Source organism: Dioscorea cayenensis, chromosome 15, assembly GCF_009730915.1.
Source record: "Dioscorea cayenensis subsp. rotundata cultivar TDr96_F1 chromosome 15, TDr96_F1_v2_PseudoChromosome.rev07_lg8_w22 25.fasta, whole genome shotgun sequence".
Taxonomy (NCBI): Eukaryota; Viridiplantae; Streptophyta; class Magnoliopsida; order Dioscoreales; family Dioscoreaceae; genus Dioscorea; species Dioscorea cayenensis.
In genome coordinates, this window is record NC_052485.1 from 8774658 (window position 1) to 8800976 (window position 26319).

Consider the following 26319-nt stretch of genomic DNA (forward strand, 5'->3'; position numbering starts at 1 on the left):
ACTCATGTATGCACGAGTCCTATCTCCACTTGCTCCCCCAAAGCTTATGCATACCCCTGCCTATAACGACTACTATGCACACGGCAACATTGCCTTTCTTCTCCTCCTCCTCTACTTACAAGACCACCAATGTTTCTGATAGGCTTCGGCTAGAATAGCTCCGCTGCCCGGATCTTTTGCAGGTTGGTCCTTGACCTCTTCTTCTTCTTCTTCTTCTTCTTCTTTGATCTGTCTTTTGTTTTGTTTTTTTTGTTTTTTGTTTTTCTTATGTGTTCAAATTTATTTGATTTTTGGATCATTGGATGTTTTTTTAGAGAGAAATTTGATGGGAAATTGTTGTTTATTTTATTCTTGAAGTTTAGTTCCTTTTTTATTTTGTTGAGATTGGTGATTTTATGTTGGATCTATGAAAAAAAATTAATGTTTTTTTTTTAATTTTTACCTCTGTTGTTTGGGCGGAAAGGATGCATTTTGGTTATCAGATCTGAAGCTGGGTTTGCTTCTGGTTCTAATGCAAGGCCTCGATCTTCCAAATTGATCACCAATGCAGTCACAGTAAAATATGATAATCTTTTCCTCTGTAGATACATGCTTATGTGCTTCATTCTCCACTTGAAGCATTCTTTTTGTTTTTGGTTTCATGGGCATGTGGTTCTTTATCTGAAGATTATTTTGAATTTAATTTAATTAATTATTTATTTTTTAAACAGATGAAGCCTGATGCGTCTGCAAGTTTAACAGGATCAAAACCTGGGTAAGTTTATTATACAAACTCCAAGTGGTTATTAATTTTGTATGCCTTCTTGTTAATCATGAATAGTCATATGAATTAATATGTTAAGGATATAGTTTGATATGAAGACACAGCATTAGCTAATGGTGCAATTAGTAATCTTTTTTATAATTACTTTTTGAAATCTTTTTAATGGTTCACAGAGTGAAACTCATGTCTTTATTATTTGCTTTGTGATATATGTTTTCAAATAATAAGAAGCAAAAACTTTCTAATTTTTCTTTTCTCTTTGTGTGTATGTGTGTTCTTCATGATTGTCTTTCTTATACTGATTTATTTTTTGTGTATAATGCTACTTTATCCCATCTTCACATCATCTTTCTTTACCCATTTCTCCACTCCTACTTTCTTTACATCATTTTCCCTTTCATTTTGAATGTGTCCCTCAAAATTCTAATTTGACAAAAGATGTGAATTTTTAGAACAATGAAAAAAATGCATTCTTTGTTTTGGGTAATAGCCTTTGTTTGGAAACTTAAAAACTGGAATTTTTGGCAAGATACTTTTTGTGATGATCAGGGATTAAAATATTCATTGTACTAAGCCTTAATGAACTGAAAGAATAAAATATGGTCAGATTTTAGTGTTATCTTGAGAGGTTTAGAAAATAGGAATATAATATAACTGATTAGAAATAATGAAGTAAATGAAGAAATTTTAAGATGACTGACATCGTCAGCATCTTTGTTCAAAATTTTAAATAAAAACTACGGGCTTACTGAAGAACAGTTTTGGGAGAATTTAGATGAAGTGGTAAGAGATAACAGGGAAAAGATTTTTTATTAATTGACACATGACAGAGAACACAGACATGTTGGGGAGCTGTATTTCACTTAGTAATGTGCAAGGAAATTTGGCTTTATAAAGGAGAATGGAGTAGAGGGGTGTTGTTTTAGATTATCTTTTGGCATATGACTTGGTTGTTTTTAACGTCATTCCATGAATTTTTACGCCGAAGTATTACAACTGTACCCATTGAAGGTGTGGCTAGCTATAGGTCATTTTACAAAGACAAGAAAATCAATAGGAGAAAACAAAATATATCTAATGCTGAAGATGGATTTTCTAATCGAGCGGCCTTTTTTGAGCTCACAACCGCCATCACTACCACCACAACAACCATTCTGGCTGAGGAAACCCTTTATCCATGTAGAAGGAAACATAGTTTTGTCTTCTCCATTAGGTGTTTGACAAGCAATCTGTTCATCATGAAGGAACCAGAGGATCTATGACTTTAAGGAATTTCAGGTTTTGAGAGTTCACCATACCAGGATAATAATTTAGTTGTTGTTTAGTTAATTAATAAATGGACATTCTTGACCTCTCAAATATTAGAAGTCGAATTTATCATTTTTTTTTTCAGAATGATCTTAACTGTTTATACTTACAGATTTTGCAAAGGTTTGATCATTTTGTTATTATGTATAAATTTCAGTCATGAGCTGTTGTTACTTGAAGCTTTACGAGAGGGGTTGGATGAAGAGATGGCCCGAGATCCTCGGGTATGTGTTATGGGTGAAGATGTGGGTCACTATGGTGGTTCCTACAAGGTGACCAAGGGTCTTGCAACCAAATATGGAGACCTTGTTGATGGTGATGGGTGATTGAAGGTGAGATGGTATGCCGGCATGGTGCTGCAGGGACGGCCGGCAACCATGCTCGGGATGGCTGGAGATGAACAGGACCATGCTGAGAATGGAGAAAGGAATGGAGCACTGTACTGAGGGCAGGGAGGTAAAATCACAGGGGTTAGTGGGTTATTAAAATATAGTATCTAATGTTTAAGGATTCAAACCAATGGGGTTTGAGAGAGTGGATGCTGACTGACCAATGGGTTAGCGTTTAATGTAAGACTTTTTGACTTTTTGGGTTGTGGTCCGTTGTAATGGTTAAAAGGGTATTTTGTAACTCTGGGTCAACTAAGCTTCATGAGAACAACGCCTTCTCTCATTCTGCATATCTTTTTGGTTACCAAAACTTCTTTTTCTTCTTATCCTTCTTCGCAGGATCCTCAAGGTGGTGCTGGAGAGGCTGGACTGCTCTTCAACAGACCTGAGGGTTCTTGACACTCCCATCGCGGAGAACTCCTTCACTGGCATGGGCATTGGAGCAACAATGACTGGATTGAGGCCAGTGATTGAAGGCATGAACATGGGCTTCGTCCTACTTGCTTTCAACCAAATATCAAACAACTGCGGTATGCTGCACTACACCTCTGGTGGTCAATTCACCATTCCTGTTGTGATTCGGGGGCCAGGGGGTGTTGGTCGTCAACTTGGAGCTGAACACTCACAGCGGCTGGAATCATACTTCCAGTCAATTCCTGGCCTGCAGATGGTTGCCTGCTCGACGACTTATAATGCTAAGGGACTTATGAAAGCTGCTATTCGGAGTGAGAACCCCGTTGTGCTCTTCGAGCATGTTTTGCTATATAATCTGAAGGAGAGGATCCCTGATGAGGAGTATATCTGCTGTTTGGAGGAGGCAGAGATGGTGCGACCTGGCGAACATGTGACAATCCTCACATATTCACGAATGAGGTACCATGTGATGCAGGCTGCTAAAACCCTGGTCAACAAAGGATATGACCCGGAGGTTATTGACATCCGTTCCCTCAAGCCATTTGATCTTTACACCATTGGCAAATCCATAAAGAAGACACATCGTGTGCTGATTGTTGAGGAGTGCATGCATGCATGCGCATGGGTGGTATTGAGGTGAGTCTACAAACAGCAATCATTAAGGAGTTCTGGGACTATCTTGATGCACCCATTGTATGTTTGTCATCCCAGGATGTGCCCACGCCCTCTGCTGGAACCCTGGAGGAATGAACTGTGGTACAACCAGCTCAAATCGTGGAGGCAGTGGAAGATCTCTGCAAGTAAAGTTTCAATGCATGGTTTAAAATGAAATCATTGTTCACCATTGGTTTTAGAATCTAGTTTTGTTTTTGTTGTTGCTGTTCTCCTGATTAGTTTGCTCTGCTCCTGATGTTTATTGTCAAGAATTGATAATTATTCACTTTTGTTGAACATTCATCTGAATAATGTTTTTGTATTCTGCAATGATTTTGGTAACCCAGAGGCTCTTTTTTATGTGTGAAGCAACCAATTTGAAAATTTCTGGAAGCTTGTTTGTCATATCTTGATGCTCATTGCGTTTATAAAATTGAGTTCTGATTCAAGTGGACCTGCTCAAAATAAATTGTTATAGATACAAGAAAACAGTGTTGCAAGTTTTAGCTAAAGACCAGGGAATCGCTATTTTATGTAGAAGCCCATCCTTGTTTTACAGCTGAGTGTTTGTGTTGTATCTGTTATCCTGTTTTATCTGTTTCTCTTAATGATGTCTTTAATGTTTATTTTAATATGATTTTTCCCAGCAGTTTTTTTATTTACTTAAAAAATTCATATTTTACAAAGAATATGATAAAATATAGTTTTCAGGAGAAGATTCAAATAGATATTCAGTTTTAAAAAATTTCTTTTCGTTTTCTAAGCACCGAAGACTTCTAGACAAACGTACCATAAAAAACAACTCTTTCCTATCTTCTTCAATTACGGTCTACACTAGATCTATTCCAGGAGTGCCCTCTAAAAAAAAAAACCCCTTCCTTTCCTCAACTATTTTGGGTAAAACAGATTTTCTTTAAGATTAATACAAACTCTGGAATGAATTTCAATTGTATGTTTTCTACTTAACATGTGTCAAACTAATCATTTTCATCTGCATTCAAGTATCTCCAAGATTTCAGTTCAGAAAAAATAATAATAAATAAATAAAAATAAAAATAAAAATCTACTTCAAACTTCTTTTACTGTAAATTTACGACAAACTTATTACTTTTGTCCAAGTAAAATAAAACAATTCTCTTTTAAATGGTTTACCAAAAAACATCAGCAAACAATGTGACACCAAAGTAATGTAAATAAATCCCACATGAAAAGTATACAAACTTGGTTTCAAGATATGAATGATTATAATCCCAACTTCAGCAACATTTGAAATAAGGTCAGTAATGAATTAATGTTTGTTTCATGACAAAAGCAAATGCTCAGACCTTATATCCACAAGGTACTGATGCCGAACCAAGATAAAACCACAACAAATAACAGCATTTGAAACAAGAGTTATTTGCTCGAGTTCCCGATACAGCCGGACCTCCAAAAACATTAGTCGAAAGAAAATAGCAACAATGAGATGAACAGCTACCTTGCAAGATTCAAAAGGAACTCGTAGGCGGGATGTTTCCTTAACTTTTGATCTTCTCAAAAACCAAGTAGTTAGCAATCATTAACTGGCAATGTTCTCCTGAAGACAAGAAATTAAAAATAATCAATTATAAAAATAAGTTCAGCCTGAAGAAATATAGTAGTTCTAATAGTTTCTCATAAAAAATTAACACTACAGATGCATCTTTTATTAATGCCCAAAAGATGCTAACATGAGATCCTGTATGCGTAGAAATCTTTTCCATTAAGTAGTTACCACATTGAAGAATTTGCAGACATGGAAACCACACCAACGTAGTGCATGAAATACTCATGCAATGCCAACATTAAACGAAAAATCAAAATCTGCAATAGAATTATAGATCACGTAGTTATGTAAACATGTTTGTCATGGACATACGGATCTAGGAAGCATCTTCTCGCAGCCTAACCTGACATCTGATGAAGATTAAGTCACTTCCTATTGAAATCCCAGTTAGGAATTACATAAAGAAAATTGTATTTGGAAACACTCTGATGCTCAATAAAAAGGTCTATGTGAAGTACTCCATTTCCTGAAATATAAGATGACAAGAAGAGAGATCCAAACTTTTCTATTTATTTCCAAATTTATATAAAAAACCCATGTGGGACACTTAGTAATCAAATAACCCGAAACACTAATACCTGACGCACAACACCTGAATTGATAGTGAATACTCAACACCGATGAAGCTGTGCAGGATACACATCAAGTGGTTGATAACTCAAGTGATCATTAACAGGCAATGGCCCCTCCTGAAAACAAATAAAACAAAGTTCTACTAAGACATTGCATAATAATAGTATTTTATAACAATATTTTATAACAGAATGTCAGTCCAAAAATTAAAATAATAGGTCCCATAATTTCTCATTGAAGCTCATGATTGCAAAGACAGCTTTTATCATGTGCAGATATGTTAGAATGTGATTCTACATACACACAAATGAACATTTTCCAGGTCAAACGAATTGAAAGAATTACAGTCGAGGGGCTCATACCAATGCAGGAACAAATGGCATATTATTACCATGCAATATGTAAAAGGTATAATAGAAAAGACAATAGATACGATAAAAAGACTTTCTAATGGAAATGTAGGCTTTAAGAAACACTTCAGAACAAAGCCTGGCACATGAGAAAGGTTCAGTTGTTAGCTGCAGACATTCCAGTTAGAATTTACCTAACCGGATTGATAACAGGCTTTTTTACAACACTGCTTAAGATTCAGTGATATCAAAATGCAAAATAAATTAGTTTTGCTTAAGGAGGTTAATGGGTGCGACTGAGGGGCACAATTGAAACAAATGTCTTGGGTCTTTTCTACAATTTTTAAGCTTGGGAAATATGTTCATACAAGTCTTTGTGCTTATTGTCACATACCAGATTTCCATTAGAACAAACTAGACAACAATTTATCTCAGTTTTGTAATGATTATCTATACAGTTACTTTCCTTCCAATAAGAATGAAAACTTTCTTTCTCCCACTTATCAAGTCATGGTCTTGACTTCGAGCACATCCACTTCAAGATCACAGATATAAATGGAAGACATAAAAAAATATATCCACAAAACTAATAAACCAGGTTTATGCATGCCTTTCTTGTTTTCTAAACAAATCTATCGCACACTATTTCAGATAATTTACTGTGACAGTTTTCTTTAAAAAGAAAAAAACTAACAATTATATTGAACAGTGTATCATACATGCAAGAAATGTATGGATTTAAAGGGGAAATTTTTCATAAACTCAATGAATAACTTCCATATCTAAGACAAACAATGATGACTTTTAGCTATGTAAAACCAAGCAAAGAAAGGTAAATCACCACAGCAAGTAAAGACAGCAACCTGCAGACTATAAGAAGTAATATTCCTTGGATAAATATTAGAAAATACACCATTTAATTGAACTATCAAACAATGAGGGATCTCAACATCAGCATCAACAGAACAGAAGATACGGGGATCAAAAATAGCTTTGACAAAGGTTTATTAGATGAAAGATAATTGAAATACCTCTTCAATGTTTACTTGAAAAGGCACTGCAAGATCCTCAAGCATCACAGGAGAATACTGCTTCATTCTCTCCTCTACTTCCTAAAGAATCATACATGAGATAAAACAATAGTTTGAGCAACTTCATCAACAATCTAATAACCAAGAAAAGCAGCATCAACAATATGACCATTTCTGACAAATGAAGAAACATCACAGAAATACACAGGCGCGTGCACACACACACACACACAAAGGAACTCTGACCACAGTTCCAGTTTCACCTCAACTAATTTGTATGCACGAATTAAATGTCTATAATAATGAAGCAATGAATATGAAAGAAAGAAAGAATTGTTTTCCTTTAATCAAGTTTGAGATGGGGTACCCAAATAAAAATTCTTATCCATTGAAGGGGAAATCTAGTCCATAAATCATGCTATGTCTCGAAGTTGTGTAGCTTCTAAAGGCCTATTGATCCCTATCTTCATGCCAAAGCTTTTGATAAGTGATAACATATTTGTACTGTTCAATACTTAATGTCTATGAACTTACTTGAGATCCTCATCTATGTTCCTTTCATTTAGTAGTATAGATTTATCTTTAACCATGAAAAGTTGAAAAATAATTTTGATGAGCTTATTGAAGCTAATTTGCTACTCTTTCCTGATTTTTTAGCATGCAATAATACAATAGTAATCTACCATGAGAAGCATTATATCACTATAAAGCACATTTAGCTAAAGTATAAGAATACCTTTAATTAATTGTCATTAATATATGATCCTAAGATATGAATGGAACCAAACTGCCCAATTTTGATTATATCTATAGTAAGACACTTAAACCCAGCTCAATCCAATAATGTCAGTATGGTATCAAAATAAGTTTTTCAACATAAGCTGCAATATTAGTAGAAAATACGAATAACTGTAACATTGAACAAAAAAATAAATAGAAATTTAGCTTGTTATTTTCAACAAAAACAAATTAAGAGAAGCCTACAAAAATAGCTTTAGAGAAACAAGTTTACTCCATACCAATCCAGTAACCCTTGATTTTTCTACAAGTTCTTCGGCAAGCATGTGCAAGATATGCTTGTTTTGCATCAAGCCATTCATAGCAATTTCTTCAGTCTCATCAATGTACTGTGAAGAACATTCAAAAGTATACGGTAAAAAACTTTGCATATTTTATTAGATTGAGAATAAAGAACATATGCACAGCAAAAAATGACTAATAAGATCGGCATTCTGTGAATTTTTCATGGTTGAAAAATATTTTTTCTTTACTGTATTTGTTTGTTCACAACACAAATTTGTAAATTCCATGCTTCAAATGTTTCAACAGCTTCATTTGATATGTTTCTATGATATTAGTGGCGAAGGCACTACAATGAGCTCTTGGGAGAGTAAAACCAATGAAAATTTACCAGTTAACCAAAAACATATGGAAAGGAATTTATATTTCTAACAATTTAGACAATTTGTTTTCTGACAGGTTTTTTGAACAACATGGTTTAAGTTAGTATTTAAAACAACAGACATACAAGCAACATTATAAAAGTACATCAGGGAAAAATTTTGATTCATTCACAGAAACATTAAGGCACAAAAATTGCAGCAAAATAAATTTCTTACCCTCGTAAGTTCCCGACTAAAGAGTTCAGAAACTTCAACAGTCATATCAGCAGGAATCACATAAGGGTCGTCCCACTAGAATGAAGAAAAAAGTAAAAAAGAGGAAATAATAAATTTTCTGAATCGAGTACAGTCTAAATATTTGCAGGAGGAAATAAAAATACCTTATACTTGATCAACTCTCCATCAGAACTATCAGGTCGGTCCATCATTCCAACTCTTCTTACCAAGGTTGTAAGGCCTAATCTTGAATTTCTTGGGCTAATTACCATTTCTCTAGCAATCTAGAATAGTAAGCTACTTCAATCATGACGAAAAACAAGTCTTGATTCATCATTATTTAACATTACATTCAGCTAGAAATGTAAGCTAATGAAGGTTGGAAATCATAATAAAAGGGAATATCAATGAAAGGTAACTTCAAAAAGGAATATGATTTGCTCGGCATGGGCACAGATGTGCTAGATATCGACATTGGTGGAATAATTCTTACTCGGGTCCTGTCCATTCGACTCGGATCAAGCTCAAAGTGGGATTGAGATATATTTGAAGTTCTAAACCATAAATTTGAAGTTTTTGTATGTATGCCCTGGAAACATATATTCTGTACATGTCCCACCAATAACACAAAAATGTTTCTTTGATTATATGCTTCCACAAAATATTTACGTTAATGTACTCACTCATTAAATGACATACACACACACACACACAAAAGGATTATAGACCTCCAACTATTAGTGTACACATATTTATGGTTTTTAAGGTTGCATTTGCAAAATAAACAGAGGTTTGATCTTTGCTGAGGTCCATTGGACAGCATCTTGGAAAGAGTTAGCCAAATTGGTGAATGGTGCATATATGTTTTTACATTAAGATTGGATGATTTGCTATATCTGTCTAAGTATATGTTCCTGACCGGTTAGATGCACTTTTTGCCTGAGGTTGGAGTTCTCTTTCCATAAACATTAAGTTTCTAGAGAATTCAAGCCTGCAACTAAAGCTGGACAAGGTCTGTGTTGGTCTGCGCTTACCAACAATAACATTCGAAATGGAATTTAAATTTTTTCAAACAACAGTACTTGATTACAATCTGGCTATTTGATTTGTGTAGCAAGAAATAAAATATACAGGAAAATTACATCTAGTATCCATAAGTAGAAAGAATTATTTTGAAACAAGCAAATAAATGACTATATAACTCCCAGTCAATAAAGGCATTGTTTACTCATCATGGCAATGATGGCGAACAAATATAAATTATAGTTCACATATTTATAGGCATCAAAGGAATGAGTTATAAGCCCTTTGGGTTGCACAAAAAAATATCAAACTTTCTCAGTCATAGATCCTGTCTGGTTTTTAAACCATGGAGGGATCAAAGCGAGCGTAATAGAGATGGGAGTGATATGTGGGATATGGTTAATCTGTGATCTTGAATATTCTGACAGGCTTTCTTAATTTAATCTTTTATAGGATAAATTTAAAAAATGTTCCAGTGGCAACACCATTCCTACTCAAAGATAAGAAACAAAGTGCACACATGCAGCTAGCATATGGAGAAATGTGTACTCTGGTTAAAATGCTAAATGATTGCCATAACTGAAAATTGGGTAAATTAAGAGAATTTTAAATCTGAAGATAGAGATTGCTGCATACTTTGGTTATTTTCTCCAGATCATCTCTACCTCCATCACTAATATCATCACCAAACAGAATCCTTTCAGCACAGCGTCCTCCGTGTGCAACAACCATTTGCATTTTCATATAACCAAATGTAGTATACCCTTGGTCTACCATGTCCTCCCTTGGATAAAATACAGAAATAGCAGTCTCCTGCTCTAAACAAAACAGGTAGGTTAAATGCAAGTTCTATTGCAAAGACTTCAAGTATGAATGCATAGTTAAAACAATCTCCAGTTCCATTCAGGATGTGTACCTTGCCACCAGGAAGCAACTGCGAAAATGCATGCCAATCAAATCGAGTGAACAAATGGGCTAATAATATATGGCCAGCCTCATGTACTGCTAGTAATCTCTTTGTTTCAATGGAAACCTATTGTATGAGCATGAATGACAACGAGAGAAGAAAGTGTTAACAAAATAAATGAAAGATGAAACAATACGGTTTTGGTCTGCTATGACAGTGTAAACAAGGTCACATACACTTTCTTCACACTTCAATTGTTCTTCTTCAGTGAGCAGTACACCCATACCCTCGAGCAACTGTTTATCTAATACATCAATGATGTCTTTTTGCGTTATCATGGAATGACCTTTCCGTACCTGAAAATCATTACAATTTTTTAGCCATCCTTCAAAAGGCAAGACCAACTAAAAGCATATATCAAAGATCAGATCCATTTCAAATTTTGCCTCCATAAAGACAGCATAGTTAAAGTTGATAAAAACTGAAAATCAATTGGTTTTGTTCAGGTTGAAAATTTTCCATGAATCACATAGAACCCAAATGTTTACACTCATATAAAGAGCAAGGGTAGCGCTGACTAATTTATCAAAACACCTTTGATTAGTCCTAGTATATCACAGAAAAAGCTGGCACCAATAGATCCTTTAAACATATTTACATGATTATTACACTATCCATCCATTAAAACTGGCCTATTGGAATTTTAACCTTGAAAACTTTTATATGATATTGCTACATTTCTTGGCTTGCCCGCGAAGCCATCCCATTACTTATCAAGAGTATTTAAAACTATAAATATTAGGATGTTAACTAAGTTTAAATTTAAGAATATTACTAGTAGCCCTATGAAATACAGTTATATTAGCATATATTTGTGCATTTATTAGGGTTGGCTTTAGGGTTTGTTAGGTCAGTTTATCATAATACAGTATGAAGTTAGGTTATTCTCACTTTCATAATTTTTTTCCAAAGAGTCACTAGGAGCACATCAAAGCACAAAACAATGAATGGCACGTTGCATCCCTGAAGAACGAGAGAAGCAGCATCCGTCAATTGAGCTTTACCCAAATCAAAGCCTAGGGTGACACGGTGCTCTCGCCACTTCAATATGTCTCATTGAGAGCCTTAAGCACAACATGCCCAATGGAGGGTGTTGCTGTTAGATAAAGAGAGAGAAAGTGGAACAAGTCGATATGCTTGAACACAAAACATAAGTGACCCTTTGGGTCTACATATAGAAAAAGATAAATATACATATACGTCTATACATACATATACATGTATACATACATATGCAATACAATAATACATCTAACAGTTGCCACATCCCATCTCATCTCATCTCATGAGTTTCGAGTTAAAAAGAAGGGTGAAGCAATGCCCAAGGGAGGAGATTTCGTTGCCTGTTCGAAGTTATCTTTTGTGCAAAGATTATCCCAAATTGGTGACATTATGACTGTATTTATCTCAGATATCCCTCAATACGACTGACTATAAACAGCCCTCAAAAGAATCTCCCTGATCTGGTCCATCTATCACCTAATATCTATAGACAATGCCACCATCAATCATTTTTTAGTCTTCATCATTTACTCCCCCATACTTTTGTAGGCGTCAATCTTCTTCATATAGCCGCATTGCATCAATATGGATCAAAAAATCCATTAATAATCTAAGATCTCGAAGTTGGAACAATTGAGAGTGTTAGAGTTATGTTATAGTTTATATTTGATTAATGGGCCATATTGGCCCATACCACAAAACCCTAATATTTCTCTATATATACCCTTGTACTCTTTTATTAATAAAATTTACAAATTATTTTTTCTATCTTCACATGGTACCAGAGCACTGGGTTAACCACCAGCCACCGCCACCGCCACCGCCACTCCAAACCCTAGCCTTCCACCCGCCGCCGCCACCTCTACCGCCAACCGCCGCTCATCTCTCGCCGTTCTCGTTGGTCTACGGGCACCTGGTGATGATCCTCAACCCTCACCAGTGATGCCCTTGTCTCGTTGCTGAAGGATTTGTCTCTTCGTCGTCATATCTTTGTCTCATGATTCTTTAGTTAAGAATCTCCATTGTACCTCGCCAAAGTTAGATGGGAGGAACTATGTTTTTTGGGCACAGAGTTTTGAGCAGTTCCTTATGGCTCATAAGAAATCGTCGTACCTCACGGCAGATCCGCAAGACTCTAAGGATGCCAAGTATGCCGATTGGCTTCTTGAGGATGCTACAGTTCGCTCATGGTTGACCGGTAGTATGGAGCCTGATATTGCCCGAAGTGTGGTGATGTTGACCACTGCAAAGGCAATTTGGGAGCTGTGCAGATTGACATATGGAAATGAAAATAATATCTCTCGTGTTTTTAAGTTGTATGAGCAACTGTTAACAGCCCGTCAAGGCGATCGTACAGCCCCTCAGTTCTTCACTCACATCCGTAGCCTATTGGATGAGTTAGATATTAATCAGCCATTAGTACTTGATCTGGCCACCCTTCGTTGTTACCGGTATGAAGTTGCAGTCATCGCATATCTTTACGGGCTCCCTCTTGAGGTGCAAAACCAGGTGAAGGGTTCTATTCTAAGTTCTAAGAGAATGCCTGATCTTGCTACTGTTTATGCTCGCGTGCGTCGTCTGTCTTCTACATCCACATCTCTATCACCCGTTGTGTCCTCTGATCAGTCTGTTTTCCTTGCTTCTCGTGGGCGTGGTGGTAAAGGCTCCTCTCGTGGTGGTCAAGGAGCTGGCCGTGGTGATTCTCGGAGTAGGTTTGTGTGTACCTTCTGTCGACGGACAGACCTCATTGAGGACGCTGTTGGGATAAACATGGTCGCCTGGCAGTGGCCAACGCTAGTACCGAGGTGGTCGATCCGTCATCCACTTCCGGTGTTGGACAGTTTGTCTTTATCTCTCAGGCTGACTTTGCATGGTTCCAGCAGCTACAGGGCACAGCGTCTCATGCCACAGTCTCTTCTCCTATTTCCTCAGGTAATGCCTTTCTTGCTTCCAGGGACAATTCCTGGATAATTGATTCTGGGGCCACCTCTCACATGACAGGTACAAAACCTTTTTTCCAAAATCTTTCTCCGTCTGTTTTTTATTCTGTGGCAATTGCCGATGGACGATCGTACTTAGTGTCCGGAGAGGGAGTTGTGCAAGCTTCCTCTCAGCTTAGACTAAATGATGTTATTTTCGTACCTGAATTTCCTGTCAACTTGCTATCCGTTTCTACGATCACCAAACATTTGAATTGTAGTGTAACTTTTTTCCCTTTTCACTATATTTTTCAGGATCTGCAGACGGGGAAGAGGATTGGTTTGGGGCGTAATCGTGGTGACGGGGTGTATACGTTGGTGCGTGATAATATTCCTCGTGGTTTAGCAGCATCTGTTTTTGACTCCGAGTCATCACTCATATAGCACTGTAGATTGGGTCATCCTTCTCTTAGTCGTCTTCAGCAAACTTTGCCTTGGATTAGGGTCGAGTCGTTTCAATGTGAGTCGTGTCAGTTGGGTAAACATCATCGTGCTACCTTTAAATGTTCTACTCTAGTGTCTAATTGGTCGTTAATTGATTTAGTTCATTGTGATGTTTGGGGACCTTCTAAGGTCGCGTCTATTTTTGGTCATCGTTATTATGTTGTGTTTGTTGATGATTTTTCCCAAGTGTCATGGGTATATTTGTTAAAGGACAATCGGTCTATTGCTGATGTCCTTAAAACATTCATTTTGGAAATTAAAAATCAATTTTCCACTGTTCTCAAATGTCTTTGCAACGATAATGCTTTAGAATTTGTATCTTTTCCTGTAAATTCTTTGTGGGCGTCCTTTGGGATTATTCATCAAACCACATGTCCACACACCTCTCAACAAAATAAGATTACTAAAAGAAAGCATCGTCACATCTTGGATGTTGTGCGCACTCTCTTGGTAGAGCGTAATGTTCCTATCTATTTGTGGTATGATGCTATCTTAACTGCAGTCTATCTTATTAATCATATGTCTTTTGCTTTTCTAGGAGGAGAGGTTCCTTTACGTCGTCTTCTACCTGATACCGAGTTGTTTCACTTGTCTCCTCGTGTTTTCAGTTGTGTTGGTTTTGTTCAGGATTTAACTCCTGGTTAGGACAAGTTGCGCCCGCGTGTGCTTAAATGTGTCTTTGTTGGATATTCCCGCATCCAACATGGATACCGGTTATTTCACCCGACTAGTCGGAAGTATTATGTGTTTATGGATGTCACGTTTTTTGAGTCTAAATTTTTTTGACTCAGTTTCTCACGATATGTTGACTACGTCATTTGATATTGTTCTCCTATCCCTGTTTCGGTCCCTCCGCTTGTGCCAATGCCTAGTGTGACGCCTCCTCCAATAGATACAGATGATGGCCGTTTTGGACAGGTTTATCATCGCCGCCAACGTGTACCACCACCAGCTCCGCCTCCTCCAGTTCTCTACCCGAACCATGCAAATCTGTCTCTTGGTCTTCCCATTGCCACTCACAAAGGTATTCGTTCTTGTACTAAACATCCCATCTCACTTTTTGTTTCTTATGATAATCTTCACCCGTCCTTCCGCACCTTTGCTCTTTCCTTGTTTGCCGAGTCAATTCCCATGAACTACCAGGATGTGTGTTTGCTTCCACAATGGCAGACGGCAATGGATGAGGAAATGGAAGCCTTGAGATCTCCTGGTACATGAGAGCTTGTGCCTCGCCCTGCTGATGCAACGTCGTCACTTGCCGATGGGTCTTCTCTGTCAAGCACAAAGCGGATGGTACAATTGATCGCTACAAAGCCCGGTTGGTGGCCCGTGGTTTTACTCATACTTATGGTGTCGATTATGCTGAGACTTTTTCACAAGTTGCTCGTGTGAATTCCATTCGCATTCTACTGTCGGTAACTATTAAACAATCATGGGCACTCTGTCAACTTGATGTGAAGAATGTCTCTCTATGGAGACTTAGTTGAGACAGTGTTTATGGAGCAACCTCCGGGGTATGTTGCTCAGGCGGAGAATCTTGTCTGCCAGCTCAAGAAATTGATCTATGATTTGAAACAAAGTCCTCACGCATGGTTTGAAAAATTTAGTGTAATTGTAGTTGCAGCTGGTTTTCGCAAGTGTAATGTGGATCTCTGTGTTCTATTAGAACACTTCATTTGGTTGTGTTGTACTTGCGGTATATGTCGATGACATCTTGTTGACGGGTAGCTATCGTCAAGGCATTCAGAGGACTAAGGAGCATTTAATGCAGCATTTCATTACACGAGACATGGGACAACCCAGATACTTTGTATTGAGTTTGCATATGCCAAAGGAAAGATGATGCTCTCACAGCGGAAGTATGTGTTGGATTTACTTGAGGAGACTAGTTTATTGGGTTGTAAACCAGAGAGCACCTATTGAGCAGTCACCACCCTTCTGGGGGACATCTTCCCCATTTCTCAAAGATCCTGATCAATACAGACGTCTGATTGGCAAGCTCATTTATCTGAGAGTTACTCATCCTGATATATGTTACGCAATTGGACTCCTGTGTCAGTTTATGCATGAGCCACCGGAAGTTCACTGGCAGGATGCTCGAGGGTTCTTGCATATGTTAAAGGAGCTCCCGGCAAAGGTCTTCTCTACAAGAATCATGGTCACCAAGACGTTGCAGCCTATTCTGATTCGGGTTATGCTGGCGATAGAGGAGACAGAAAAGTCTATGTCGGGCTTCTGTACGTATGTCGGTGGAAACTTGGTTACTTGGCGAAGCAAGAAACAGAATGTGGTTTCGAGATCGAGTGCAGAAGCAGAGTACATAATCGATGGCACAGACAACTTGTGAGATGGTTTAGGTGCAGTCTTTTCTATCTGAGTTGGGATTCCCTATCACAATACCTATGCAAATGTTATGTGATAACCAGGCCGCCATCTTCATTGCAAATAATCCAAGATTCCATGAGCGTACCAAGCATGTGGAGGTTGATTGTCACTATGTTCGTGATATGGTACTGAAGGGAGTCATCTCTACGCCATATACCCAGTCGTCTGAGCAACTAGCGGATATCTTCACCAAGGGTTTAAATGTTAAAGTCTTTAGTAATCTATGTTACAAGCTAGCCATGCTCGATATATATGCTCCAGCTTGAGGGGGAGTGTTAGAGTTATGTTGTAGTTTATATTTGATTAATGGGCCATATTGAGCCCATACCACAAAATCTTAATATTTCTCTATATATACCATTGTACTCTTTTATTAATGAAATATACAACCTATTTTTCCTATCTTCACATAGAAGAAACAGCTATTCTGTAAAAGAGATGACAACTACAGGAGAAAGAAGGGCAGATTTGAGTGGAAGCTACTTTATTATTCTTTTCATTTATCATTATGTTTATTGAATACTTCAATATTGATTTGATGACTCTTTTGAACTAAATCGCCTTTCTAGGATTCCAACAAACTTTGATTTCTTAAAGTGATATTGAAGTAATCTTTAATCTTGTTGTTCTTAATGAAGATAAGATGTTGATTCAATCTTGCTCTTCATATTTTTATGAATGACTGACCATCATCAAGATTGATCTGTGAACCATTAATGAACTTAAGAGAGGAACTCTATGGCTAGTTTTGGATTGAATTATGTATGATTAATCATGCGATTGATTAACTTGTAGGATAGGAATATACCTGCAAACCACACATTAAAAAACGAGTAGCACTTAATAAATCTATTCTTTAGATGATTCTTTCAGGGATATAGAAATTTGATAAGGTTTAAGTATTTCTATAAGGCCTCGGAAGGTGCTTGTGGGTAATTAAGAAACTCCATGTTAACATTTCATTCATTAATAAGACAAGTTCGATGAGAATAAGGATAGTTGAATGAAAGATCAATGAGATTTTGCACAACCACTTAATTGGTTGTTGAATAAGACAAAATTATGTTAGTTTTAGCACTTAGTAATTACTCCTACCAATTCCTCATGAGAATGACACTCTATTCATAACTTTATTAGTTGTTAACGGCATGTGCACTTGCATATTTAAATATATAATGAAAAGTGAAAACACCCAACAATTATTTTGTTTCTTGTTTTGTAGGGTTTTAGTTTTGAACTCGATTCTTCAATTAGTTAGGTTGTGTTTATTTCATAACTCAAGCAAGGATTAATACTGAAGAAAGATGTTTCCAACTATTGTGCTATGATTTTATGTTATATGATAGATCAAGTTTTTTAATGTTCCCTATTTTTTGTCATGACTCAGATGCCCATGACCAATTTGACCTTGAAACATGACCTCTGACATTCCACCATGAACATTTCTCTTTTTGACTAGAATCATTAATAATCATTCCAATCTGATTACCAAACACATTCTAACATAACTAAATTTCTTAGAGTAGTTCCATTCGATTCAGATTCTTATTCGTGAAAAAAAGGAGTCACATTCCTATCTAACAGCTGCCCTTAGCCTACTAGCAGTTTTGGTCAGCCAGTCTGCACCAGTTACACATTCCACTAACAAGTAAGAACTTGTCACAACTAGTATCATAAGAAATATAATTGACTAACTTCAGCTAGTATAGTAATACAATAAATCTAAGAACAGAATGGGAAAATAGGCTAACTATAGAAAAAAGAATTGTTGGGGCATTTGGTACTTAGGGAATGTTTTGATGGAATTTGATTGATGGGAAAGTAATTCTTGGAAAAATAACATTTCTTTGTTTGGTATGTATTGGAAAGTTTGGTTAAATTGATGGGAAAGTAATATTTATGTGTTTGGTATTGGAAGATATCCTTGGGAATCTGTTGGCATAATGACAGAAATGCCCTTGTGTTATTTTACTTATCCATAATTTGTTAATCAATTTTTAATTATTAAAATAATAATAATAATATGTTTTCAAATATATAAAATGATTTTAAACAATTAATTAAAAAAATTAATTTAATAAAATACTTTATTAACTTAATCAATTGTTTTATTTTAAATATTTTTATAAGATTAAATATTCAAATATTTTTTATTTAAATATATTTATTTAAATATTTATTTGAGTGGGAAAGTAATTTTGAAAAAAATTGAGGGAATTTTGGTAAAAAAAAATGATTTCACTTTCCTTTTCCATGGGAATATGACTTTCCCACCATATATTGAGGGAATCACTCTCCCTAAATTTGATGGAATTACTCTCCCATGGCAATATTACTTTCCCAGGAAAAACCTCTCATAAACATGGTAAAGTGATTCCCTTGTATTACTTTCCAGAGAAAGTTACTACTTTCTACCAACTTTCCCATCTACCAAACACACAATGTCTATAGTGCCTTGGAAGGTATGCAAGGCACATATTGCAAGATTGGGCCATGAATCTTCCTCGAAGAAAAGCACAGCATGAGAGCATCAACAAAGTCACACTACTCCTATAAGTGAATCAAGAACTTCCATGCAATACAGAATAACCAGATGTGATAATAGCACACATAAAGGAGCGTCGAGTATCCAGGGATCAAAGGGTATCCAACAATTGAATTTAATGAAAACTGCCTATGTGGAAATGGGGGGTATATATATACATGTGAACCACATCATAAATTGTTTTTTAGAGAAATAAAACTTAGAGCCAATAGATTTAAATCATATTAAAATTTAAATTTAATTAAATATAGCTTTTAAAATCATGAAAACACTATTTAAAAGATTTGCAAAATGAGAAACAATTTATTAAGCAAGAAAAATATAAAAAGAATTATGGAGTTCAAAGAGATAACAGAATTATTTGATTAAAAAAATAAATAAATAAAATAGAATATTGAGATTAAAAAATAAAAAAATATATATTAAGATGGAAAGTGCAACAGAAAGAAGATGAGTTAAACTAGAGGTTTTTTTTAATAAACCAGGATAAATTAGAAGCCTATAGGGAACATGTGATACAAAAGTGTCCCAAGTGCATCATCCCATATAAAAAAAAAATATACATATCACCGTATAGGAATGAACTCTTTCCCTAGAACTTTTTCCCTAGATAAGCGATATGCCATATCTAACACCATATCTGGGTGACACTAGTAACCATTAAAGAGGTTATACTTCTCAAATAGTATTTAGGATAGGTCTTTGAGTACGAGAATTCTCTAGCCATGTATGTGAAATTATAAATTAACTACGAATAGAGGTGATGATGATTAGGTCATTCTTTCAACAAACTATGGCATCATAATTTAGAATTGACTATAAATCCTTTGAAATAAGATAAAACAAAAGAGATTAACACCATGAAAGGCAACAACATATACCAATAAATAGTCCTACAGCTTTATCCTTTGGATCAATTTGCATTTGATACCATGACATCTTTATTTAAACCTAGAGCTCTAGAATATCAAGTACGGCATAACAGCGTTAATGAGATGCAATAGGTGAAAACGCATTTGCTAAGAACTAAAAGTAGGTCTAACAGCTACATGAGCGTAACTCAGTCAAAGGTGGTTCTCTTTGACCAGGTCTACAAACAATTTCCACATGGGAAAAAGAAGAAACAAGATTATCTGTCAGTTCACTAGCTGTCATTTTATTTTAAATAATTATCAGATTAGTTTATTTATCATTTAAATAATTGTGATCAATGAGATTTGAGTCAGTTTGGAATTATCTGATCGAGTCAACTTGAATGTCTTCTAAATAGTTGGAGTCAGTTATGGTTGTAATCTAGTATTAAAAGCAAGTCATGAATAGGAATAAGGCAAACATTATTCTCTTATCAAGTTTCTAGACCTGAGATTGAAGAGTTCTCTCTGATGAGCTCTTAGTTTTTCTGGTTTACAAAATAGGTCGAAAAGGCAGAGAAACTAATATACTCCACTTGCAACCTTACTGTCTGATTTCAGATTGCAGGGTCCCATAACTAGATCACAGTCAAGGGCTTGTAATAGCATTAAGTAACTTGATAATTTCCATATTTTCGCATTGGATAAGTTCAACATTACAATTGACAAAAAATGCCTTCACCCAAAAACAACTTCACCACTCAAGTATAATGTGACTTCAATTTAGATACAATTTGTTAACTTGTTTGTATTATGTCTAGAATCTTCATTTAAGACATCAATAATTATCACACTAAGATAATTAGTAATAATACACATATTAACTTACTTCACTGCTCTATTTTATCAATTTTTTTAAATTTATATATATCTTATCAGCATAAAAAAAGATGCAATCTAAAAAAACTCCTAAAAATAGTAACTTAGTTTCTATAACCATTTGAGATATTCATCCTTAAATGGCATCAAAATTCATTTTTAAATTACCCTTTTTACAGACAGCTTAAATTACTGTTTTATTCCTTATGATTTAAATCTTGTATCCTTGGGGGTGGCATCACCATAAAGAGTGTGAAAAAGCTCTTATGGACCATACTACACCTCCATCAAGAACCTCAGGTAGTGTTAGTTAAGAAAGCACTAGCAGTGGTACAATGCTGTCTGCACTGCTGCTAGCGAACAATCTTATGTCAATTACATCAAATGTGCATCCCATCTAAAGGGCCCTGATCAATCATCTAATATATGTCATGCTTACTGTGGCAAAGATGGCATTAGATAGCAAAAAGCGACCATAAACAGCTAGTAGAACTACTAAAAATTACCCCTTCATTTGTCCAAACGCAAAGTGGCAGTATCAAATTTCTAAAATCGTTCTATCTAACTGAAACTCATCCATCACAATACAAATGGAATTACTTAAGGAATTCTAAGCCCCAAGGCACCAGTTTCACATTAATCGTTCTTTCCTCTAGGTCATATCCAACCTTCTTAACTACGCAGATATTGACTCATCATCTTAAAGTCTCTCCTCTTTGCTCTGAGAGGCTGCAATCACACTTCATAGTTTGAAATTGTCTACAAAAGTTCATTATTCGGTTAAAAAACCTGAGGAAAACCAACTCTTTCTGTATGAGAGAAGTTATACAAAAGGTGACTGTTTTTCCATCCAAGCTTGCAACACAAAAAGCTACCCAATAAAACTACAAAACTTTGATAGCTTGCTCTCACCAACATTATTTGTTTATCGAGTAATGCTACTTGTACAAACCAAACTTACCATATAAACTTCCTTAATAATTAATAACCAATCAAATCATCTTGAGATGGCGATGTTGGTAATCCCAAGAAAATGTTGGCTTGAAACAATTTGGAAGGTTTACCAAAACTGTTTCCTAGAAACAGCAGTACACTTGTTCACAAAAAAACCACTTGTATTTTGTATCAAGTCCAAAGAGTCATCAAAACAAATGAATAGGTACAAGTATGTGTTTATAATTTGGGATTGTGCCTTTCAGTTGTGATCTTAACGAAAGGAAATTACAGGATGTGAACAAGTAGGGTCTGAGAAAGTCAAGCCTCACCAAGTTGGCAAGAACTTCATGCACTGAACTTGCTTTTATATGTTCATAAGAAACTAAGTTGAAGATCGGAAAAACATGTGCCACATGCAGACCAATATAGTGGAGAGGTCAATTACAAAGGAAATTTCCTACAATCTATCAGAAAATGAATTTTACAATGAGGCAACATTTAAAATTGCACAGAGTAAAAAAAAAAGACATTAAAAGAAACAAGGAGAAAAAATAGAGATACCACTTACAGACATTATTGCCGCTTCATTGACAAGATTTCGAATATCAGCTCCAGAATAACCAACAGTGCGAAAAACAAGCTAAAAAAAGAACATGTAGCTTAGGATACCATTACAAGAAAGTCAAAAATAAATATTGATAATTAACAATTTGAAAGCAGTCAATACTGGCATGGCAGGACCAGAATGAAATTTTCATTTGACCAAGAATGACAGGTTATTGCGCTATAAAACATGAGCATCCTGGCCTAAGGCATTTAAACAGATATCAATACATAACCAATAACCTGACAACAAAACACACGGGTAACTCTGGTATACTGTTCACTTGGCAACAAAGAATAGCACAATATTAGAATTAATTTTTTGATAGGTCACTAAGTTTTGAATTTATTTCTTTCCGGTTACTAAGTTTTAATTTGTATCATAAAAGTTACTTAAGTTTGATTTCGTTTCACCGGGAGGTTACCCCCGAGTGACCACATCCATGCTGCTGACGTGGATGCCGGAAAAAACACAGTCAGCACAGTTCGTAACATCCTCAGTCTGAGAAGGAGCCTCCACATCAGTCAGCCTGTCCACGTCAGCAGAGTTGGTAACTGTTTTGATACTAAATGAAAACTTAGTGACCGAAATAAAATAACAAAATATATTTCTATGACAAATTTAAGTGTGACATATTATTGAACAACTTATGTTATTTTATTTCGGTCACTAAGTTTTCATTTAATATCAAAACGGTTATCAACTCTGCTGACGTGGACAGGCTGGCTGACGTGGAGGCTCCATCTCAGACTAAGGACATGGCGAACTGTGCTGACTGTATTTTTTCCGGCATCCACGTCAGCAGCATGGATGTGGTCACTCGCGGGTAACCTCCCGGTGAAACGAAATCAAACTTGAGTAACCTTTACGATACAAATTAAAACTTGGTAACCGGAAAGAAATAAATTCAAAACTTAGTGACCTATCAAAAAATTAACCCCACAATATTGTACTTGAAATAATGTCTGAAATTTCACAGCTAAATTAGAATTTAGAAAACCAAAAGGCTTATACAGCTTCACAGAGTTTAGGCACAAAGTCACCTTGCGCCATGGGTCCACCTAACCCAGAGACCATTAATGATTCGTCTATAATTTAGACCATGAAAATACAGAATATGGCATACAATATAACACATTAACACTTCAAAAATCCCACTTAAGATACAAGACACTATGGTGCCCAACATAATAATCCATTTGTCTGCGCTATGCCAAAAAAAGGGTAATGACATGCATAGCCAAACCAGGCTTTTTATCTTATTGAATATCATAGATCTACGTTGTTCATAGCATCATATACAATAAGGCTCTATCTTGCAGTGCTTAGAAGTACTTTTGACGAGGGAGATTTTCCAGAGAAAAACTTTGGAAAGATATAATTTAGAGCATTTACCAAAAAGCCCTTATCTAGTTCATTTTTTTAGCTTTGAGCTTCATAGAAGCTCTTTTTCTATAAAAGCCAATCACCCTCTTGTGTGCCCAAAAGAGCTTCCCAAAGAGACACGTGGTTGACATCAATAAAAGATTGTCTAGGAATAATAACACATGAGCATTGTTCATGGCAACATATACAATAAGGCCCTATCTTGCAGTGCTTAGGAGTACTTTTGAAGAGAGAGATTCTCCAGAGAAAAACTTTAGGAAAGATATAATTTAGAACAATTACCAAAAAGCCCTTATCTTAAGCTTTGAGCTTCATAGAAGCTCTTTTTCTATAAAAGCCAGTCACCTTATTATGTGCCCAAAAGAGCTTCCCAAGGAGACACGTGGTTGACATCAATAAAAGATTGTCTAGACAATAGTAACACATGAATAAATTTAGAACACAATGGCAAGAAATAGAGTAATCCAATTTTAAAGGCCAATTTTGTGAAATAGAAGGAAAAAATGCAGGAAAAATAAAAATCAGAAGCTCACAAATTGCAGTATAGGATTCACTGGAGCATCAAAAGCAAAAACACTAGTTTATCCAAGAGGCATAAATAGGCCATAACAAGCAAAGATTATGTCCCTTTAATCAGGAAAATCAACTAAAATTTGGACTATTATTTCCCCAATAAACAACAAAATATGTTTGAAAACAAGAATGAGTGTCATGTGGACACCAATACTATCCACAAACTGAGAGTAGTGATAGAGGAAAACCTTTTCAAAATCTACGTCATCTGAAAATTTCTTCCCTACACTATGCACACCAAATATTTGCACCCGTTGTTTGGCATCAGGTAAACCAATGTATAGGCGTCGATCAATGCGTCCTGGCTGGACAAATGAAGGGTCCAATTCATCTGGCCGGTTAGTGGCACATAAGAATATTACAGCTTGCCTAAGAGAGAAACGATCAACACCAGTTTTCTCCTTCCTGTAAATGATAAACACTTAGAATGGAATGTAACAGCAAAGATTTAGCAGATACTTCAAATGTAAAAAAGCAAAACTAGAGTAGAAACAGAATAGAGAATATACAACAGAGGTTTTACTCAGATTCTCCCATTGCTTTAAGTTTATATAATTAATATTATCAATTAGAGTATATGTCATAAAAATAGCAGCAAATATTGTGAACCAGAGGGGTCAGATATTATATTAGACATTTCAATAAGAACCTCTCAATTCCACACAAAGTATTGTCAAGATAAAAAAAAATTAATAAAGCACTAGAACCACTCTAGGAAGAACAATAGCAAGTAGCCAAAGGAGAAGAAAGCAAATGTGATCACAGTAGCAGTGAAGAGTGATTTTGGAAATATAGTACCACATCGGTTGTGTAATAGAAGTGTAATAGGTTTATATATAGGTATAGAGGTTGAGCCACTAAGTCTTGAGACTTTTTGGTATAAGACCCCTAAGTTCATATAGAGCCCATATAGGGCCCACTAGTACCAAAAATATAAAATCTAACATGGTATCAGAGCAATATAGTGGAGCCACCGATGTGGTACAAGTCCATGTGTGTATGACCTCCATGTGTGTCGGACTTCTGAGACACAAGTAGTGTACAAGTCTATGTAAACAGACCTCTGGTGTACAAGTCTGTGCAAGTTCGACCAAGTTAAACTTGAAGGAGGGTGTTGGAAATATAGTACCACATCGGTTGTGTAATAGAAGTGTAATGGGTTTATATATACGTATAAAGGTTGAGCCACTAAGTCTTGAGACTTTTTGGTGTAAGACTCCTAAGCTCATACAAAGCCCATATAGGGCCCACTAGTACCAAAATATAAAATCTAACAAGTGACATGGGAGCGACATCCTGGTTGGGGTCCAAATTCTCACCTAATTAGGCACAAATAGCATATTCAGAATCATTTCCTAGGTGAGGTCCATATGAGAAAGAGATTTGGATGTAGTAAGAGCATAGAATAATGGCATTAGATTGAAATATTAAAGAAAAGCTTTATTAATGGTACACAGATATATAAAAATCCTGGTTGACATATTAAATAGCTTAAATCTGTTAAAGGATGCTCTAATAAGTTACCCAAGACTATTAAGAAAATTATTGGTAAAAATTTGCTTCACAATCCCAAAACTAATATATTGTATGCTTGAACAAGGACAATCACCTTTGCACCATCATCTATAAGACATTAAAAACACATGTGAAAGTGCACTTTTGACCCGTGAACTCAAAAAAGGTTCAACTTGATCCTTGAATTAAGGAGAACTTTAGGAATGATCCCTAAACTATGAAATAGGTCAGCAGTTCTAATCCCTTCCGGTAATATTTTATAACCCTTCAAGTAAAGACACCAACACCAACACCAACACAAGATATGGTTTGTCAAATGCAAACCAAACATATTATTTGGGCCCAAGTCAACCCAAAAGAGTTTAAGCTAATAGCATGAGAGATCTAAGTTTATATTATGTTCATATCCAAATTTACCGAATTAACTGATGGGAGACAGTTAGTTACTCCAACATAGTTTAGATACCAAAAGTGCACTTCTATGTAAAACAAGCCAACCATTCAACCAAAAAAAACAAACATGATGACAATGTAAATAATATCA

General features: G+C 35.8%; 1 protein-coding gene and 1 pseudogene across 8 annotated transcripts in view; one reads left to right on the plus strand and one right to left on the minus strand.

Moving 5' to 3' along the window:
- Positions 1–710: 710 nt before the first annotated feature.
- LOC120277966 lies at positions 711–3729 on the plus strand (annotated as a pseudogene).
- A 984-nt stretch (positions 3730–4713) lies between these two features.
- LOC120277348 (ATP-dependent zinc metalloprotease FTSH 12, chloroplastic) overlaps positions 4714–26319 on the minus strand; it is a 40945-nt gene continuing 19339 nt past the window's right edge. For 3 of the 8 annotated variants that reach the window (XR_005541496.1, XR_005541492.1, XR_005541498.1), the window contains exons 10-21: positions 24449–24665; positions 22266–22337; positions 10853–10972; positions 10626–10742; positions 10346–10522; positions 8851–8970; positions 8687–8761; positions 8087–8194; positions 7068–7148; positions 5692–5802; positions 5426–5579; positions 4714–5104 (exon numbers count right to left, since the gene is read on the minus strand). Coding sequence is in view for 2 of the 8 variants with exons in the window: in XM_039284156.1 (XP_039140090.1) it covers positions 5725–5802; positions 7068–7148; positions 8087–8194; positions 8687–8761; positions 8851–8970; positions 10346–10522; positions 10626–10742; positions 10853–10972; positions 22266–22337; positions 24449–24665 (1165 nt within the window). In the remaining 6 variants the exon portion in view is untranslated. Of the gene's footprint in view, positions 5105–5281; positions 5371–5425; positions 5580–5691; positions 5803–7067; positions 7149–8086; positions 8195–8686; positions 8762–8850; positions 8971–10345; positions 10523–10625; positions 10743–10852; positions 10973–22265; positions 22338–24448; positions 24666–26319 lie in introns of all 8 variants that reach the window. The other 5 variants (XR_005541493.1, XR_005541494.1, XM_039284156.1 and 2 more) reach the window with 5 other exon arrangements.